Raw genomic sequence first — 21,842 nt, forward strand, 5'->3', positions numbered from 1 at the left:
TGCATGTGTGTGTGTGTGTGGGTGGGTGTGCTTATGTGTGTGGGTGTGGGCATGCACGTGCGTGTGTGTGCGCGTGTGTGTGCATGCCTGTGTGTGTATGTGGGTGTGTGGGCATGTGCGTGCGTATGCGTGTGCGTGTGCATGCCTGTGTGTGTGTGTTTGTCTGTCCCAGTTGAAATTCAAGACCAACCCTCTTCTCATGGCCACAGTTATCTCCAGCCGTCTTCAAGAAGAGCGGCGTATCATCTCCACCGCCTGTGTGCAGGAACAGGTTAGTCACCACATGGCCTCACTGGGAAAGCACCTGGGGAAAGCCTTTTCTGGTAAATGACTGACAGAGCACACTGCCAGGAATCATTGAGCACCGGAACAGTCCCAGAGGAATACAGTCCCTTGTCCCTGTCGTTACGTAATGTCTTTGTGAAGTTATATCTGGGTTGGGATCAGTGCTCTTACCAGTGGCGGACTGAGGCTGTTTGAAGGGCACGGGCGAAAAGAAAAAAGGGCACCTACTGCACAACATGGGATCACATCAGCGAGGAAAAAGCTATGATGTGTCATGTATGGTGAAATGCTGTAGTCCTCATCCTTGATTAAGATTAACATTAAATTAACCTGTAGTGTCAGGCAATCCATAAAAGTTAATTAAAAGTATAACCACACCTCTATGATAAAAACACACAGGGAACAATAAACATTTAAAATGTTTATTTCACAAACACCTCCAAAGAAAATATGTTGGTTATTTTCATGCTATATGTTAAGCTATACGATACACTTGATTCAAGAAAATTATATGAAGAAATATGATTTTAAGACCCAATATTAGATTACTGTAACTGAAAAGTTCTCATTTGAAAATAACTCTGCATGATCATTAACTCTTTGGGCGCCACCCACATTCCCCATCTGTACCGCCTGGCGCCAGCGTTATTGACCATTTTAGTTTGCAGACCCATCTGTATTATAGCTATGGAGACAATAGTATGGCTCATTTGACAGGCATTGTTCATAGTCCATTACTGACTAATCAGTTCATTTCTACACACTAGTTTTTTCGCTATTACACACTAAACATCGCCCCTTTCCAAAATAATCCAGAATTTTTTCATAGATTGCGAGATATGACACGTTATATGCAATAAGCCCAAATCGTTCTAGTTGATCACCTGAAACCCCAAATACTCCCAAATCAAAGGTATATACCATGTACATATGTGTCTTCACAGAATCATCAAGGGGGAGGGGGGGGGGGCTTTTTACCTAGAAACTGCAATCGTGTTTGTCGAGCATGTTTTACGTCCGGTAAAACACGACACTGTGATCGTTACAAAAACATGTTTCAGGTTCGGTAAAATAGACATAGAATATACCTTACCTTAGCCAGAAGGTATTCCAAAAAGAATAATTCCCAATGATCGCATCGCCATCGCGATTACCCGTGTATATGTCTATACTCGTGTATACGGGAAATAGGCTTCAGGCAATAAAATCTCGAGGTGATCGCTCTGTCGCTCTGTCTCCGAGGAGGAGGAGCCCTTGCAAAAAAAAGAAAAGGTGTATCCACAAGAAGCTATTCCAGTTCAAAAGGTAGGCGATACTGCCACCTGGTGAGATTTGATCGTCATTGCAATTCCAACTTAGGCAGATGAGCCAGGGAGACCTAGAGGGCTCCGGCTGACTGTATAGAACGGGGATCAAAGGAAAAATATCAAAGGATCAAAACCTGAGTATACCTGGGTTTTGGCGCTCAGCGGTTGGCGAGATAACCCGACTATACTTGGGTATGGCGCCCAATGAGTTAAAGGCATATTGGTTTAAAGGGGCTATGTACTGCTATTCCTAGCACTATTTGGGCAACTTTACACAATTCCTGTTAGTCTATTGAAGACATTTGTGAGTTTTTTTTCAAAAAAATGCATTGTTTTATATTTCTAATCAAGTACTCAACCATAATTTCAAGATTTCAGGCTGTTATGGCCTGGCTCCGCCCATAAGCACTTTGAGTGACAGTGACAGTCAGTCCATGCACTGGTAGACAGAGAGAGATAGAGAGAGAGAGAGAGATGGTGGGAGAGATGGTGAGAGAGAGAGAGAGAGATCAGAGCCAATCACATCACTGTCTGCTACCCAGCGGCAGAATGACGTCACTCAGCCGTTCAAATCAAAATGGCCTGATTTACTGGAGGAGGAAAGGGGCTGAGCTGAATCAGAGCAATCCGCCAATATGGTATTTAGATACTAAAACACATTGATACGAACTCCTATTACTATAATACAATGCTAGAGACTGAACAATGACATTTATAGTACATGTCACCTTTAAGCCAAGTGTGTTAAGTGTGTTTAGTTCAGCGCAGCTTTAGGACCTGGGGACTATTATGTTAATGAAAGAGAACGTACGGTTATATCTATAACCATAGTTATATGAGTATAGCGGACGCTCTGCGTCCTTCTGGAACACATCCTTACGCCAGTATAATACTGAATAAAATCTCCACATGCACCTTTATACACCTATTCGCCTGGCCACACCCCCATCCGCTCCTCTACATAAGCAGGGGTGTGGCCATACTATCAGCTCCTTCCCAAGCCTTTCACCACCAGGGCGAAGGCCACGGGGTCCTCAGTGAGTCCGACGCAGAGCGTCCGCTATACTCATATAACTATGGTTATAGATATAACCGTACGTTATAAATCGTATAGCTACTGCTCTGCGTCCTTCTGGAACACAGGAGCTGAGCAGAGCGGAAGCTCGACAAATGTACCCGCTGAGGCCCCCCACAACCATCAGAACCGGGGAGGACCCGAGCCCCCGGACCCCCCTAGTGGAGGACGGGAGGGAATCGGATCCGACTGTGCGAAGAGGGGTTTAGCAACTCAAACGCACAGGGTGAGCAGACCGTGGGACTTACCTTCCCACAGAAGAACCCACGACTACACAAACGCGCGAACCCACATGCCACTAGGGAACGAACGGGAAGAAATAAAAACCCCGTTACAACCCCTAACATCACGGGGTCAAGGGCAAAAACCCAACCCCGTGGCAAGGCCGTAGCAGCAGAGCGCGAAGGAGGACCCAGTCCCAGGAAGGGACTGGACCCCCCGGAAAAAGAGGGCCTGGTGAGGCCAACGACGCCGCAGCATCGAGACCCCACCAGGCGGTCACTAGTAACACCACCCCCCACATCGCCAGCGTATTCGGACAGGGCCCATCCAAGAGCAGGCCCTTCCCCACACAGCACGCCGCCCCGAAGCACTCAAGAGGCTACACCCACAGCGGGACCAGGCAGCGCACCGGGGAGACAACCCTCAAAGAGGGCAATCCCTCAATCCAGGCAACAGGCCACTCGACCTGAGCCCGGAGCACTGCGGACTAGACAGGCGCCAAAGGGGTCTGCTGAAAACAGCACCCCGGCGGAAGGGGCGTATGCTGGTATGCTGTGCACCATGTCGCAGCCTCCACAAAAAAAACACAACCCTCTAGAGGGGCAGAGGCAGAGAAGGCTGACACGATTGGCAGACGTCATGAAAAGTGCGGGGGCACACTCACAGGCAGACGGGGCCAAGCCCGGCCTACCCGAGAGTTGACTCCGCTACCAACACACCAGGAAACCAACCATGAGGCGGTTGTTCCTATAACCCCCCAAGAAAAAACTCAAACACAACTGCGGGTATACACTGGCTATACAGCAGCACAAGTGTTTCAGTTTTCAAGAAGGGGTTAACCCAGGCCAACAGGTCGACGAAAACAAATTCGGACCTGAGACCGGCGGACCGGGACGTACACAGGGATGCCAGAGGGGTTCTACAAGAACCACCTCGACAGCCCCCTCCCAGCCTCGCCAAGCAGGAGAAGAGAAGGACGAAAAAGAATGGAGAAAGACAAGGCTCCTTTAGCACAGCGCAAGGTACAACACAATATGGCCCAAGCAACAGTGAGGGATAACACGCAGTAACATAACCACGAACACCTCCATAACATCAAACCCTGCAACGCCCGGGCCGACCCGGCATTTTCCCCCCGAAAAAGCACAAGTCCCTCAGGGTACCAGAACAGCAGATCTGCGCCCCGGCGGACAACAGGTTAACTGACCTGGTCAGGCGCGACCAGAACCAGTCCTGTGCCCTAATCACGCCGCCATCCCCAGTCCCAGGAGGGGGGTAGGTACGCGTGTCGATCCAAAACATTATAGAGGGCGCCACCCAGACGGTCAGAACACAAAGCACCGTGCCCGGTGGCCCACCCCAAGGGCGTGAGACCCCTCTACCAATGCTTCGATCTATTCTGTTAACATCCCCCAGAGATGAACGAGAATTCGTCAAGACAAGCCTAGTACACTGGCGCTCGGAAGAGACAAACTCCATCCCAGTTGCCCCATAAAAACGCTGTTTCAATGATGAGCAACCAAGGCGCGCAAGCCCATGTATGGTTCCTATCAGAAGCACCCAGGGCCAGCACTACATACACGTTGAGACCCAAAACATATCAATGGTAATTCTAACAAGAACCCAGATACCGTTCCTCCAAGTGTCCTGGGAGAACGACAAGAAGCCGCTTTTATTTTTACAGAAAAAAATACGGACATGGGTCCCATATGACGCGGCTGAGGGAAAACAACACCCCGTCAACCTGCTCCATAATAGAGGGGACGGGGAACCCCCAGAGAGACTTCCCACGTGAGCAATAAATTGAAAAGTTTTATGTAACATTGAGCCATGTGACCAAAGGCTCAAGACACATATATACGGAGCGCAGCAGAACTCTTGAGTTCCTATGCACCGCAACACCAACTTGACAACAACAGAGGTCCACATATGGAGCCTGTAAAGAACTCACTGAAGTCGGCAACCAATAGAAACGTGCCCACTGCCGCCCAGTGACGTACTCCATGGTGGGGGGAATCCCATGACTCAACCGACCATTCAGGCCTGTACACTGCGATGATATGATCGCAAATTGCCCCCTAATTTGGTCCGTGCGAGTTTAAAATAATATCTGGGGGCAAGCTTGCGAGTGGTGATTTCAACCCTTCATTCGCATTTCACTCCTAAATTAATCCATACAAATTGTAGTAAAACATTAGCCTACAACCAGGGCTGTACAGTGCAATATAATGTTGCGGTTGTAATTTCATTAGACAGCAGGGCTGTACGCTAAGCTTTTTCACTAGGGGCACACTTGCCCCTAAATTAGAAATTTAGGGGCAAAAAATATGTTTTAGGGGCAAATTTTTAAATAACAATTTTACCATTATAGTGCAAAAAAATATGTTCCTCCTGCCTCATTACTGTGGTCCTTTTATTTAACATTTAAGTGCTTTTGTTGTCAGGTTTGTATCTTTTATAATGAACCAACTAGGGCTGGGCGATATGGCCTAAATATGATATCATGATATTTTCTGACCTTTCGGCGATACACGATACACATCACAATGTTTTTCTTTTTTACCCCAAACAATTCATTATGAGGCTTACCAAGACAGTATGAGTTTGCAAGCTAACATTAAAGACAAAATAAAATACCCATGCATTTAGCATTTTTATATTATATATTAGATTTAGATTATTGGATTATTAGATTATATATTGCATATATTTAGCAATGAGATATTATATGATTTAGATATGAAATATGATGAATTGAAAATGGGGGACCCTGATGTAAACAAGACAAAAGTCTTTCTCTGGTCTGCATCCCCTTAACAATTGTATGTATTGAGCTGTACTGTACCCATTCTGCAATATGTTAATAAAGTTTTAAACCAATCAATCAATAAATAAATAGCATTTTTGCATTTTTATGAAACTACTGTATATTTGTATGTCTCTAAATGTTTTGATGAATTGAAAATGGAGGACCCTTATGTAAAAAAGCCGAAAGTCTTTATCTGGTCTTCATCCTCCTGTACTGTATTGTACCCATTATGCAATCTGTTAATAAAGTTCTCATTCATTCATTCTGACGGAAAACAGAATAATTTTGATTGACAGTAGAGTCTGCCAATTACGTCACAACGCTTGCACCCGCCCTGCTGTTCTTAGCACCAATCGGCAAGCGCATTCGTTTTTGACTTCCTGAATGCCCCGTGTGCTGACATCAACAAAGCTACTTACATTAGCTCCCCGCGGCCCACGAGTAGGAGACCAGTGCTCTGCAGGATGACTAAATGAGGCATAATGATTTTACCTCAACGAATGTTATAATAAAAGCCTTTCCATACATCTGTCTGATTGAAAACTTTATTAACAGACCGCGGAATGGGCATATCTCAGCACAGGCTGAGATATGAACGAGTAACGTGTGGACCAGATTGACGCGACACAAGGTTTACAAAACAGCCCCCACCCCTTGTTTTATTGTATTTGTACCTGTACTACCTGCTGTCAGCTGTTTATCTCTCTCTGTGAGCTTGATTAGCTCACGTTAGCTAACCCTGAACTAAATCAATGACATCATTTCGAGTAGTTTTCACTGCACATAGAAGCAGCCAAACAGCGGGAGAATTTCGGGAGCATATGGCCAAAACCCAGTTAGGAACCATCGATTCCCATCCCTACTACTAACTTTACAGTCTATCAGAGTGAGTGCTCAGTTGATTTTCCCCGCTGATCATACCTGAGTGCTCAGCGTCATCACACGCCTTGGATCATTTAGGAGTGAAATGCGAATGCAAGGCTTGAAATCCCTACTCGCAAGCCCGCCCCCAAATATTATTTACCAATCGCAACGGCCAATTAAAGGGGCAATTTGCGATGAGATCATCGCAGCGTACAGCCCTGGACAGACCAGCGCGGACCTTTAATAACATGCAATTTAATTGACACGAGCAATGAGCTAACGGTAGCTGCTAACCAAGGTTACCATTAGGATTATGCTAAGCTAACTAGCGATCTCTGCTAACCCTGGAAAACGGTCAAAGCGGACTCCACAAGACTAGTTCCATTCGTGAGGAAAGGGGGTGGGTTATATTGACAACGCTTGACAACAGAAGTTTAAACATAACTTCATATTTATTGGTTATTCATTTCTGTATATCATTGAATTTCCATCTCTGTGTGTCTCCATCTCTTCCTGTTTACATTCGAGTGTGACGTCATCACATACGGCAGCTTAGACTATCAAAACGCGAAGGGGGGGGCTGGCTCTCTTGTTCGTTCTCGCCCCCTCTCTCTCTCTCTCTCTCTCTCTCTCTCTCTCTCTCTCTCTCTCTCTCTCTCTCTCTCTCGCTCTCTCTCTACATTCAATGATTTAAAGTAGCCAAATGTTACACACAGTATAAATACTAACTGGATAGTTGATGATATAAACATTTAATTTCATTATCTGAAATATTCTAAAATCATTAAGTCTGTGTGATTATTATTTTCTCACAGTAGTGTGTGTGTATATATATATATGTGTGTGTGTGTGTGTTTGGCTAAAGTGGATAGAAAACACAGTACTGTGTAAAAGGCACCCAAGAGTTTTTATATAAATTGTCTTAGATGTAAATAATTTTTTTTATTAGTGTGTCAGTAGACTACTCTTAGTACATTTTCATTAAATTATTTTTTAAAGCATCTTCATGGTTTAATAATGCAAACATATGTTGCAGGGACTTATTATAATCATCATATTGGCGTGACTGTATGCATCAAAGGGTTAAATCAAGCATTTTTGATGCATGTCAAAATATCGCGATATCATTTAGAAGCCATATCGCCCAGCCCTACTATAATGGTAAAATAGTTATTTAAAAATTTGCCCCTAAAAAATATTCTTTGCCCCTAAATTTCTCATTTAGGGGCAAGTGTGCCCCTAGTGAAAAAGCTTAGCGTACAACCCTGCCATTACAGGCGAGGAGTCACCCCCCCCCCCCCTCTCCCGTGCCCTGCTGACCAATCAGTGCGGCAGGGAACCTGAAGGATAGAAGGCCCAACCCCCTGACCAATCAGAAAAGAGGGAAGGAGGGGTTTATCAGTTCACCCCCTCATGACCCCACATACGATAGAAAACAAGCCATTTAGCGATGATACCTATGTAGCCAGAATGCTAATGGAGAAGCGTATATCCTATCAGGATAAGCTAACCCAACGCACGCTAGTCACTAGGGCTGTCTTAAATACTTCGAAGCTTCGAAGCTTCGTTCGATGGCACAAGCTTCGAACATTTAAAAAAAAATCGAAGTTTAAATATTTTTTTTAACACTTTGAATGCCGGCCAGAAATCCGGAAATGACTGCATTGCCAGGATTCCTGGGCGATTTTAGCATATCTCATGATCTTAGCGGAGCTATTTCTATATTTTATATTATAACTATGGGGAAATGGTTTGGCTCATTTGACGACGACGAGTTGATGTACACAATGAAAAAAAACGTTTGTTTCTGCATGTCTTCGTTCGTTCACAATTACAAGTTAAAAAAAGGTCAACACAGGTACAAATATAGGTGGATTCTTTAGAAAAGGAGTTACAGGCCTTTTTATGAACGGTGCGCCGCCCGGGTGATAATAGGTACTGAACACGTTATAAAGCAATTTAGACTGGGATGGATGGATGGATGGATGGTTTGTTTGATAGATTGTTTTATTGGTTTGTTTGATAGATTGTTTTATTGTTTGATTGATAGATTGTTTTATTGTTTGATTGATAGATTGTTTTGTTGGTTTGTTTGATAGATTGTTTTGTTGGTTTGTTTGATAGATTGTTTTATTGGTTTGTTTGATAGATTGTTTTATTGGTTTGTTTGATAGATTGTTTTATTGGTTTGTTTGATAGATTGTTTTATTGGTTTGTTTGATAGCTTGTTTTATTGTTTGCTTGATTGTTTTATTGGTTTGTTTGATAGATTCTTTTGTTGGTTTGTTTGATAGATTGTTTTATTGGTTTTTTTGATAGATTGTTTTATTGGGTTGTTTGATAGATTGTTTTATTGGTGTTGTGAAGGGCCAGATTAAACCGAATATATATATTTATTTATATATATATATTTAATTGTATTTGTATATTCTCTAATATTCCCTGATATCCCTTGTATATTCCTTGTACAATATGCATTGAATATCCATTCTAGCCTACTGAACATCCCATAATAGTCTCCATTCTACTATTGGTCGAGACCTTGGTGCCAGGCTGCCATACCCCCCAGACCCAGTTCAAACGTACCGCTCAACATGTACGAACAAGTCCTAGTTCCGCGTAGGAATCTGGCTACCGCACCACTAATGGGACTATTTGTTCATAGTGCGTATATATACTGCGCTACTAAAGTAGGACTTCCTTTTCAGTCCAGTTTCTTACCCTCCAATAGAGTGACAGACGTAAAGCCTCCCCGCGACGCCACGTGTGGGAGTAAGGCCAAGTTCGGCCTACCATCGGTATTGAGACATCGTGTATATTAATATTTGAATAGTCATATTTGGCACTATATCGTCGAGTTGGACGTAGTCTATTAAGCTAATAATAGTCTATTCATATGTAGTGCTTCGTGCGGTGAGAATACTATCGTAGTCAGTACCCCATCGTTTCGGGCAGAGAACTGGCTGCTTATCCAGGGGGCCGACCCCATGTGAGGCTGCACCCGAGGAGCCCCAGAGCCGACGAGCGAGTGGACCTGTATACCGGATTATTCTACCGACGACAGCCCGCCTTCCCAGGCACGGATTATGCTTTGTATACAGTGATTATTCCATGGATAAAGACCCCCGACACTGCCGTGTGTTGGAACCCCCCCCCCTGGAGAGGACGCAAGGTGAGGAGACGCTCTGCAAGACGAGGTCGCTTCACGTCTCTCCCCCGTGGACCGGAGGAAGCCGGCTCACAGAGAGTCCAACTGCTTTCATCTGTGGTCCAAGGATCGCTGGCGCACCGAGCTGCACTACTGTGGGTTCACCCAGGATACCCTTGGCCGGACGAGGCAGCCAGACTCTACCCCCCCCCCCCCCCCCTCCTACTCCTGTTGTCTTACAAGCGACCGGATTAACCCCCCTAGTGTATCCAGTCTTATAATCATTAAAGTATCATTGCTGTTATTCCTTAACTATTCCAGGTCGTATATTTACCACCTGCGCCATCAGAGATTGGACATTCTCTATTGATATACCGACGAATACTCTTTGCCATAAAAGTGCATACTATTTCAATTCATAAATGTAATTAAGTGATTAAGTGCTTGCTCTACACACCATTGCTGTGTAGGAATAAATACCTACTTCGACTTCGTACATTTGTGTTGGATCCGTTTCATCTACGTGAGAGTGTTTATCATAATATATTTATGCCGAGTACTGGGTGGCCGAATATAAAGTACAAAGGTAGTGGTAGTAAGTATCATATCTAGTAATACAGTCAGGGAATTGTACCCCTCAGTTACAATTGGTCCTTCGAGCCGGATGGTAATCAGTGTAATATTAATATAGTGTTATTAATATCGAAATGGCCTATGATGAACACTCCACGAAACGATCCTCCTAACCAACGCCCGCAGCGCGAACGACGGCTCCCTCAGTACTTAGAGGCTTACGCTGTCAGTCAACAACCTAGTCTTCTACTAACAGTAAACGCGGTAAAACTAGAAAGTAAAAGTATGTCTAACCCCAACGCCCAGACTACCCCGACCATAGAGGCCCCTACGGGTTCTAATGTAACTGACCAAGTTCACGGTGGGGACCAGTGGGAACCAGACATGACCTCACACCCCGCCAGTACTGAAGAAGTAGTCCCCGATGAGTCCCGGGAGGAATACAACGCTACCGAGAGAGAACTCGGCACGGAAGAAGACGGGGAGAGCACCGTGGAGATAGAGCTCCAAGGCTCCGCAAGGAGTACCCCGAGAGAAGGCTCCCCTATACAACCGCCTTCTCCCAGCGAGGCAGAGAGGACCCTACAGCAGGCCTTCCTCATCAGCCTGAACGCCGCTGCTGAACGCGACCGACTGCAGATCCAGCAGCGGAGCGAAGAAGAGCATATACGTCTAGAAATAAGACGCATTCAGAGGGAAGAGAATGTGGCCCGAGACCGAGCAGACAGCCAGCGAGCAGCTGCTGGTGCTCTACGGGACGCAGAGCGCGACAGACAGCAAGCGCAACTAATAGAACAGCTGATCAGACGGACAACACCCTCTCCCTCCGCCAGAGGCTCCAGGAACTCGTCTAGACACACCTCCAGGGCGGCATCCCCTAGCCGAGTAAACAACCCTGAACTTGACCAACAGACGAGGTCTATACCCCCCACAGACCACCTCCCCCCACCGGTCCAAGCGAGACCTAGCAACCGGGAAGGAGCAGCATATCCTGTGGAGAGGCTAAACCAGAGACTACAAGCACTGGATGACCTAACTGAAGACGAAGAGGAAGAGGAGGAGAACCACGCCCGACGACAGCACAGTACTCTACCAGACCAGGAGGTCCGGTACAGCCCAGGCTATACTCCCGCGGAGCTGCGCTACAGACCCCCGACTCTATACACGGGTGAGCACGACGCACGACCCGCACCGAGGAACAGCACCTGGACAAGCGGGCCATGGTACACTGCCGGTACCAGCCCATACCAAGGAGCGGGAGGAGACTCGCCTAGGAGGCCTCTCCCCCAACGCTCGCCGATGTATCCACAGTCAGCACCATACATTGGCACGCCTATGGTACCCGACTTCACCCAAGAGAACCGGGCCCAGTATACAGAACTCCGCATGTGTCTGGAGACCATGTTGGTGGATGTATTGGATGAACGCCATAAATACGCCATCCTACTTAAGCACTTAAAGGTACCCCGCGCACATAATATAGCGCTCGCCTACGCGACTTCCACCACCCCATACACAGCAGCGCTGGTAGCATTGGACCAGAGGTATGGGCGCATATGGGATTACGTGATCCAGGAGATCCGACACATCGACCGCTTACCCCCAGCAATAGACAATCGACCACTGGACGACCTGTCCATCAGAGTGCAGTCCCTGGTAGGGATGTTGGGAGCGCAGAGAGAGAAGGGGAGGCATGAACTTTACGCCAACTCAAATGTGGAAAGGATCTTGGAGAAGCTGCCGCCCGCTCGACAGGAGCGTTTTAGGCGGCAGAGAGACCACCGAGACCCGAATGGCCCCGAACCGAACCTCCTCGATCTAGCAGACTTCCTGGCGAGAGAAGTCAGCAGCCTACGGCTAGATACATTCGGACGGAGCACCCCTGGCTCCAGAGAAGGAACCAGACGACTAAATGATGGAGGAAGATCGGTGACTGTGATGCACCAATCGGAGTCAGTACCGAGCAGCAGGAGCCACAGTACCCCCTCCAGAACGGAGAAGTGGAAGATAGTGTGCCCCTACTGTGAGAAAGAACACTGGCTAGCGCAATGTGACTCCTTCCCCAAGCTGAACGCGGAGGAAGCAAGTCAATGGATAAAGTCCAACAAGCGCTGTCTTCGCTGTGCGCGCTCACACATGGCAGCCGAATGCCGCTTAAAGAAAAGGTGCACCAAGTGCGATGGAGCCCATCTGGACATACTTCACGACAGTAACAGACGGCGCCCTTCACCCGCACCATCCAGCAGCAAAGCGAGCGTCATGTACATCGATCCCGCCAGCAGCAGTGGAGCCCGAGTACTCCTAAAAGTAGTGCGTGTGACACTAAGCTACCAGAATAAAGTCCTGGACACTTACGCCGTCCTCGATGACGGGTCAGAGAAGACCCTTCTGCTCGCCTCCGCTGCGGCCCAGCTAGGGCTGCGGGGAAGCGAAACCCAAATGACAATTCGGACAATACGACGAGATTTGAAGACGATAAAGGGCGAGAATGTCTCATTCTCTATCGCAGCAAGCGGCCAGCCTGAGCGTTGGTACCAGATTACAGACGCTTTCACCAGCCAAGAAATAGGACTGTCGCGGTACACATACCCCGTCGCCAAGCTGATGGAGAAATATGCACATCTGCGCAAGTTACCGATCCCGCTCATAGACAATGCTATGCCGACCCTGTTGATAGGCTCCGACCATGCAGACCTCATTGTCCCGATAGACCGGGTTCATACCGGACCCCGAGGCTGTCCTGCAGCAGTCGAGACCCGTTTGGGATGGACTCTCCAAGGCCCGCTCGCCAAATCTCTCAACCGAAGTACAGCCACTAGATGTCTCCACTCCCGAGTCACAGAGGGAGAAACCGCACTCCTGCAACACGTAGAGCGGCTATGGACCTTGGAACAAATGCCCTTTAAGAACGGAAAGAAAGACATTCGCTCTAAAGATGACATTTACGCCATTCACCTCCTCGAGACAGGGACCAAGAGAGTCCCGGTCAACGGCGTGTGGAGATACGCCACGCCACTCCTGCGGCGAGAAGGAATGCCTACTTTCCACGCCAAGACAGACGCCACAGAACGGTACCTGCTGAACACGGAGCGGCGCTTAGCCAAGAACCCCGCCCAAGAGAGTGTATACCGCGCTGAGATTGAGAAGCTCATCACAGCGGGACACGTCACAAAGATGGACATTAAAGAGGCTGACCAGACCACTGAATCGTGGTACGTGCCTCACCACAAGGTCCATCACAACGGTAAAGACCGCATAGTATTTAACTGCAGCTACCAGATCGGATCCCAAAATCTGAATAAAGAGTTACTGCCCGGTCCCACACTCGGCCCCTCCCTACTCGGCGTTCTACTCCGCTTCCGCCAGGAAAAGGTGGCCATCAGCGGGGACATTAAAGGAATGTTCCTGCAGGTGAGATTAGTAGAGGAGGACAAGCCCCTGTTACGGTTCCTATGGAGAGAGAAGCCAGGAGATGAGCACCCAGCCATCTACCAATGGGAAGTCCTCCCCTTCGGAACGACGTGCAGCCCCTGCTGTGCTACATTTGCACTACAGAAACATGTAGCAGAGGACCCAGCAGCGGACGAAGAGGTCCGACACAGCGTAAAGAACAGCTTCTACGTAGACAACTGTCTACAAAGCCTTTCAACCCAGGAAGAAGCCGAGGCTCTCCTGATTAAACTCCGCGCCTCATTGATCAAAGGCGGCTTTGATCTCAGGCAGTGGGCCAGCAGCGATCCGCAAGTACTGCGCAGCCTCTCCTCCGAGGACAAGGCAGCCAGCAGCGAGACCTGGATGGCTACAATCCCGGGAGAAGCCCAGGAGATGACCCTGGGATTAGTGTGGCGATTCAAAACAGATTCGCTTCACTACAGACACAAGCCCCTGACTACGGAGCAGGGAAGGCCGGCGGCGGCGCCGACCACCAGACGGAGTGTGTACACAACACTCGCCCGACAATATGACCCGCTAGGATGTATTCTACCGTACACCACCAGGGCAAAAATGATTGTACGAGCATTGTGGGACAAGGACCAGGGCTGGGACGACCCCATTCCCGCACACCTTGCATCCACCTGGAGAGAGTGGGAGATGGAGCTCCACTCACTCCCAGGCGTTAATATGCGCCGAAGCTACTTCCCACCCACGGTGAGGCCAGAGACATGTAAAATGGACTTACACGTCTTCAGTGACGCCTCAGAGGTCGCATACGGATCAGTAGCCTACTTGCGGGCCCAAGAAGAGGGGGGAGAGATCTACACAGCATTTGTTCTCGCCCGCTCGAGAATAGCCCCACGCAAGCAACAATCTATCCCACGCCTAGAGCTCTGCGCAGCCCTAGCCGGAGCGCACCTAGCCACGCTCATCCAACGTGAGCTCACCATACCGGTGTCTAGAACAATCCTGTGGTCAGATTCCACGACAGTACTCGCCTGGATCAAATCGGACTCATGCAAGTACAAAGTCTTCGTGGGAGTCAGAGTCACCGAGATTCAAGACTTAACCGAAGAGTTAACCGGAGAAACAGAGTGGCGCTACGTTGATACAAAACAGAACCCAGCTGACGTCATCACCCGGGGAATGCCCCTAGATGACCTCACCCGTCGCAATGTCTACAGTGACGGTCCAGCATTCCTAAAGCTCCCGGAAGGAGAGTGGCCCACGCCTATCCCGAGGGAAGCCAGTCAGGAGGAGGCTGAGAATAAGAAGCCTGTGTTCTGTGGATTGAGCACTGTTATCTCCGCAGACCCCAACATAGATGATTGCACTACCATAGAGAGTGCACAACAAAGGACATTCCTGCGGCACCACCCGGAGTGTAAGTCCCCCGCTGAAATGTCAGCAGCTAACTACGAGGAAGCAGAATTGCTTCTACTGCAGCGAGCCCAGAGAGACTCGTTCCCCGATGAATTGGCCTGTCTACAGGGAGGAAAGCCCGTCCCATCCGACAGCAGATTAATTCATCTGGCCCCCGAGAGCGACGCTCATACCCTCATCAGAGTGGGTGGTCGCCTACGCAGAGCCCCCAATCTACCGGATGACATTAAATACCCGATCGTATTGAACAGCCGACACAAGGTCACAGAGCTGATTATAAAGAAATACGATGAGGATGTACATCACGCAGGAGCAGAAAGAGTCTTCGCGGAAATCAGACGTCGTTACTGGATCCTACAAGGAAGAGAGGCGGTACGACGCTTCCAGCGAACATGTCTAGACTGCCGCAAGTGGCGCGCGCAGCCCAGCATACCAAGGATGGCTGACCTTCCTCCATGTCGCCTCCGAATCGGTGACAAGCCATTCCACTCAACGGGTATGGACTGCTTTGGCCCGCTGCACATAAAGAAAGGAAGAGGAACCGAGAAGCGGTGGGGTATTGTATTCAAATGCATGACCACCAGAGCGATACACATCGAGCTTCTCCCGACCATGAGCACAGACTCATTCCTTATGGCCTTCCGTAGATTCACATCACGGAAAGGAAGACCGTCTACACTATTGTCCGATCATGGGACAAACTTCAAAGGCGGCGAAAGAGAGCTGAGAGAGAGCTTCCAAGCTATGGGCCCAGAACTTAAGACCCACCTCGCTCCAGCACAGATTGACTTCCAATTCATCCCCCCAAACGCACCCCACTTCGGTGGTACTTGGGAACGGGAAGTGCGTTCCATAAAGACAGCCCTGTACGCAGTACTTGGGGCCCAGACTGTGGCGGAAGAAGTCCTAATGACTGGAGATTGAGGGAGTATTGAACTCTAAGCCCCTCGGCTACGTCTCCAGCGATGTGGCGGATATCGACCCAGTTACCCCCAACACACTCCTGATGGGGCGGCTAGATCCCGCGTTACCCCAGACAATGTACCGGCCTGAAGAAGCGAACGGCCGACGAATGTGGAGGTACAGCCAAGTATTGGCCGACAGGTTTTGGAGCAGTTTCCTACTGCACTACCTACCGTCTCTGCAGACCCGCCAGAGGTGGGTAAAGGAGAGAGACAATTTGACAGAAGGAACAGTCGTCATGATTATTGATCAATCACTGCCCAGAGCTATGTGGCCGGCCGGCCGCGTAAGCAAAGTGATCACCGGTGCCGACGGCAAGGTCCGAGCAGCTGAAGTGCTTGTCCAGGGTCGCACTTACACCCGTCCCGTGGCGAGGCTCATAGAACTGCCCCGACTCCCAGACACAATCGATGATGACCATGACCCTATAACCCTATGACTTTGTGAAGTTGACTGACCCCTACAGCAAACCCTTATGTGTAAATAGACAACGCGATTAATCTGTCTCTGCTTAACTGATTAGGTCTGGGACCAATCAGGGGGTGGCTGTTGTGAAGGGCCAGATTAAACCGAATATATATATTTATTTATATATATTTAATTGTATTTGTATATTCTCTAATATTCCCTGATATCCCTTGTATATTCCTTGTACAATATGCATTGAATATCCATTCTAGCCTACTGAACATCCCATAATAGTCTCCATTCTACTATTGGTCGAGACCTTGGTGCCAGGCTGCCATACCCCCCAGACCCAGTTCAAACGTACCGCTCAACATGTACGAACAAGTCCTAGTTCCGCGTAGGAATCTGGCTACCGCACCACTAATGGGACTATTTGTTCATAGTGCGTATATATACTGCGCTACTAAAGTAGGACTTCCTTTTCAGTCCAGTTTCTTACCCTCCAATAGAGTGACAGACGTAAAGCCTCCCCGCGACGCCACGTGTGGGAGTAAGGCCAAGTTCGGCCTACCATCGGTATTGAGACATCGTGTATATTAATATTTGAATAGTCATATTTGGCACTATATCGTCGAGTTGGACGTAGTCTATTAAGCTAATAATAGTCTATTCATATGTAGTGCTTCGTGCGGTGAGAATACTATCGTAGTCAGTACCCCATCGTTTCGGGCAGAGAACTGGCTGCTTATCCAGGGGGCCGACCCCATGTGAGGCTGCACCCGAGGAGCCCCAGAGCCGACGAGCGAGTGGACCTGTATACCGGATTATTCTACCGACGACAGCCCGCCTTCCCAGGCACGGATTATGCTTTGTATACAGTGATTATTCCATGGATAAAGACCCCCGACACTGCCGTGTGTTGGAACCCCCCCCCCTGGAGAGGACGCAAGGTGAGGAGACGCTCTGCAAGACGAGGTCGCTTCACGTCTCTCCCCCGTGGACCGGAGGAAGCCGGCTCACAGAGAGTCCAACTGCTTTCATCTGTGGTCTAAGGATCGCTGGCGCACCGAGCTGCACTACTGTGGGTTCACCCAGGATACCCTTGGCCGGACGAGGCAGCCAGACTCTACCCCCCCCCCCCCCTCCTACTCCTGTTGTCTTACAAGCGACCGGATTAACCCCCCTAGTGTATCCAGTCTTATAATCATTAAAGTATCATTGCTGTTATTCCTTAACTATTCCAGGTCGTATATTTACCACCTGCGCCATCAGAGATTGGACATTCTCTATTGATATACCGACGAATACTCTTTGCCATAAAAGTGCATACTATTTCAATTCATAAATGTAATTAAGTGATTAAGTGCTTGCTCTACACACCATTGCTGTGTAGGAATAAATACCTACTTCGACTTCGTACATTTGTGTTGGATCCGTTTCATCTACGTGAGAGTGTTTATCATAATATATTTATGCCGAGTACTGGGTGGCCGAATATAAAGTACAAAGGTAGTGGTAGTAAGTATCATATCTAGTAATACAGTCAGGGAATTGTACCCCTCAGTTACAATTGGTCCTTCGAGCCGGATGGTAATCAGTGTAATATTAATATAGTGTTATTAATATCGAAATGGCCTATGATGAACACTCCACGAAACGATCCTCCTAACCAACGCCCGCAGCGCGAACGACGGCTCCCTCAGTACTTAGAGGCTTACGCTGTCAGTCAACAACCTAGTCTTCTACTAACAGTAAACGCGGTAAAACTAGAAAGTAAAAGTATGTCTAACCCCAACGCCCAGACTACCCCGACCATAGAGGCCCCTACGGGTTCTAATGTAACTGACCAAGTTCACGGTGGGGACCAGTGGGAACCAGACATGACCTCACACCCCGCCAGTACTGAAGAAGTAGTCCCCGATGAGTCCCGGGAGGAATACAACGCTACCGAGAGAGAACTCGGCACGGAAGAAGACGGGGAGAGCACCGTGGAGATAGAGCTCCAAGGCTCCGCAAGGAGTACCCCGAGGGAAGGCTCCCCTATACAACCGCCTTCTCCCAGCGAGGCAGAGAGGACCCTACAGCAGGCCTTCCTCATCAGCCTGAACGCCGCTGCTGAACGCGACCGACTGCAGATCCAGCAGCGGAGCGAAGAAGAGCATATACGTCTAGAAATAAGACGCATTCAGAGGGAAGAGAATGTGGCCCGAGACCGAGCAGACAGCCAGCGAGCAGCTGCTGGTGCTCTACGGGACGCAGAGCGCGACAGACAGCAAGCGCAACTAATAGAACAGCTGATCAGACGGACAACACCCTCTCCCTCCGCCAGAGGCTCCAGGAACTCGTCTAGACACACCTCCAGGGCGGCATCCCCTAGCCGAATAAACAACCCTGAACTTGACCAACAGACGAGGTCTATACCCCCCACAGACCACCTCCCCCCACCGGTCCAAGCGAGACCTAGCAACCGGGAAGGAGCAGCATATCCTGTGGAGAGGCTAAACCAGAGACTACAAGCACTGGATGACCTAACTGAAGACGAAGAGGAAGAGGAGGAGAACCACGCCCGACGACAGCACAGTACTCTACCAGACCAGGAGGTCCGGTACAGCCCAGGCTATACTCCCGCGGAGCTGCGCTACAGACCCCCGACTCTATACACGGGTGAGCACGACGCACGACCCGCACCGAGGAACAGCACCTGGACAAGCGGGCCATGGTACACTGCCGGTACCAGCCCATACCAAGGAGCGGGATGAGACTCGCCTAGGAGGCCTCTCCCCCAACGCTCGCCGATGTATCCACAGTCAGCGCCATACATTGGCACGCCTATGGTACCCGACTTCACCCAAGAGAACCGGGCCCAGTATACAGAACTCCGCATGTGTCTGGAGACCATGTTGGTGGATGTATTGGATGAACGCCATAAATACGCCATCCTACTGAAGCACTTAAAGGTACCCCGCGCACATAATATAGCGCTCGCCTACGCGACTTCCACCACCCCATACACAGCAGCGCTGGTAGCATTGGACCAGAGGTATGGGCGCATATGGGATTACGTGATCCAGGAGATCCGACACATCGACCGCTTACCCCCAGCAATAGACAATCGACCACTGGACGACCTGTCCATCAGAGTGCAGTCCCTGGTAGGGATGTTGGGAGCGCAGAGAGAGAAGGGGAGGCATGAACTTTACGCCAACTCAAATGTGGAAAGGATCTTGGAGAAGCTGCCGCCCGCTCGACAGGAGCGTTTTAGGCGGCAGAGAGACCACCGAGACCCGAATGGCCCCGAACCGAACCTCCTCGATCTAGCAGACTTCCTGGCGAGAGAAGTCAGCAGCCTACGGCTAGATACATTCGGACGGAGCACCCCTGGCTCCAGAGAAGGAACCAGACGACTAAATGATGGAGGAAGATCGGTGACTGTGATGCACCAATCGGAGTCAGTACCGAGCAGCAGGAGCCACAGTACCCCCTCCAGAACGGAGAAGTGGAAGATAGTGTGCCCCTACTGTGAGAAAGAACACTGGCTAGCGCAATGTGACTCCTTCCCCAAGCTGAACGCGGAGGAAGCAAGTCAATGGATAAAGTCCAACAAGCGCTGTCTTCGCTGTGCGCGCTCACACATGGCAGCCGAATGCCGCTTAAAGAAAAGGTGCACCAAGTGCGATGGAGCCCATCTGGACATACTTCACGACAGTAACAGACGGCGCCCTTCACCCGCACCATCCAGCAGCAAAGCGAGCGTCATGTACATCGATCCCGCCAGCAGCAGTGGAGCCCGAGTACTCCTAAAAGTAGTGCGTGTGACACTAAGCTACCAGAATAAAGTCCTGGACACTTACGCCGTCCTCGATGACGGGTCAGAGAAGACCCTTCTGCTCGCCTCCGCTGCGGCCCAGCTAGGGCTGCGGGGAAGCGAAACCCAAATGACAATTCGGACAATACGACGAGATTTGAAGACGATAAAGGGCGAGAATGTCTCATTCTCTATCGCAGCAAGCGGCCAGCCTGAGCGTTGGTACCAGATTACAGACGCTTTCACCAGCCAAGAAATAGGACTGTCGCGGTACACATACCCCGTCGCCAAGCTGATGGAGAAATATGCACATCTGCGCAAGTTACCGATCCCGCTCATAGACAATGCTATGCCGACCCTGTTGATAGGCTCCGACCATGCAGACCTCATTGTCCCGATAGACCGGGTTCATACCGGACCCCGAGGCTGTCCTGCAGCAGTCGAGACCCGTTTGGGATGGACTCTCCAAGGCCCGCTCGCCAAATCTCTCAACCGAAGTACAGCCACTAGATGTCTCCACTCCCGAGTCACAGAGGGAGAAACCGCACTCCTGCAACACGTAGAGCGGCTATGGACCTTGGAACAAATGCCCTTTAAGAACGGAAAGAAAGACATTCGCTCTAAAGATGACATTTACGCCATTCACCTCCTCGAGACAGGGACCAAGAGAGTCCCGGTCAACGGCGTGTGGAGATACGCCACGCCACTCCTGCGGCGAGAAGGAATGCCTACTTTCCACGCCAAGACAGACGCCACAGAACGGTACCTGCTGAACACGGAGCGGCGCTTAGCCAAGAACCCCGCCCAAGAGAGTGTATACCGCGCTGAGATTGAGAAGCTCATCACAGCGGGACACGTCACAAAGATGGACATTAAAGAGGCTGACCAGACCACTGAATCGTGGTACGTGCCTCACCACAAGGTCCATCACAACGGTAAAGACCGCATAGTATTTAACTGCAGCTACCAGATCGGATCCCAAAATCTGAATAAAGAGTTACTGCCCGGTCCCACACTCGGCCCCTCCCTACTCGGCGTTCTACTCCGCTTCCGCCAGGAAAAGGTGGCCATCAGCGGGGACATTAAAGGAATGTTCCTGCAGGTGAGATTAGTAGAGGAGGACAAGCCCCTGTTATGGTTCCTATGGAGAGAGAAGCCAGGAGATGAGCACCCAGCCATCTACCAATGGGAAGTCCTCCCCTTCGGAACGACGTGCAGCCCCTGCTGTGCTACATTTGCACTACAGAAACATGTAGCAGAGGACCCAGCAGCGGACGAAGAGGTCCGACACAGCGTAAAGAACAGCTTCTACGTAGACAACTGTCTACAAAGCCTTTCAACCCAGGAAGAAGCCGAGGCTCTCCTGATTAAACTCCGCGCCTCATTGATCAAAGGCGGCTTTGATCTCAGGCAGTGGGCCAGCAGCGATCCGCAAGTACTGCGCAGCCTCTCCTCCGAGGACAAGGCAGCCAGCAGCGAGACCTGGATGGCTACAATCCCGGGAGAAGCCCAGGAGATGACCCTGGGATTAGTGTGGCGATTCAAAACAGATTCGCTTCACTACA

At 49.5% G+C, this 21,842-nt stretch overlaps 1 protein-coding gene across 3 annotated transcripts in view; it reads left to right on the forward strand.

The window, feature by feature from the left end:
- The window catches only part of stat4 (signal transducer and activator of transcription 4), a 194,721-nt gene that overhangs the window by 49,217 nt on the left and 123,662 nt on the right, over positions 1 to 21,842 (forward strand). For all 3 annotated transcript variants that reach the window (XM_084310003.1, XM_084310001.1, XM_084310002.1), the window contains exon 4: positions 173 to 271. In XM_084310003.1, the coding sequence (XP_084166129.1) occupies positions 173 to 271 (99 nt within the window). The remainder of the gene's footprint in view (positions 1 to 172; positions 272 to 21,842) is intronic.

Source organism: Notolepis coatsorum, assembly GCF_963971535.1.
Source record: "Notolepis coatsorum genome assembly, chromosome: 3".
NCBI lineage: Eukaryota > Metazoa > Chordata > Actinopteri > Aulopiformes > Paralepididae > Notolepis > Notolepis coatsorum.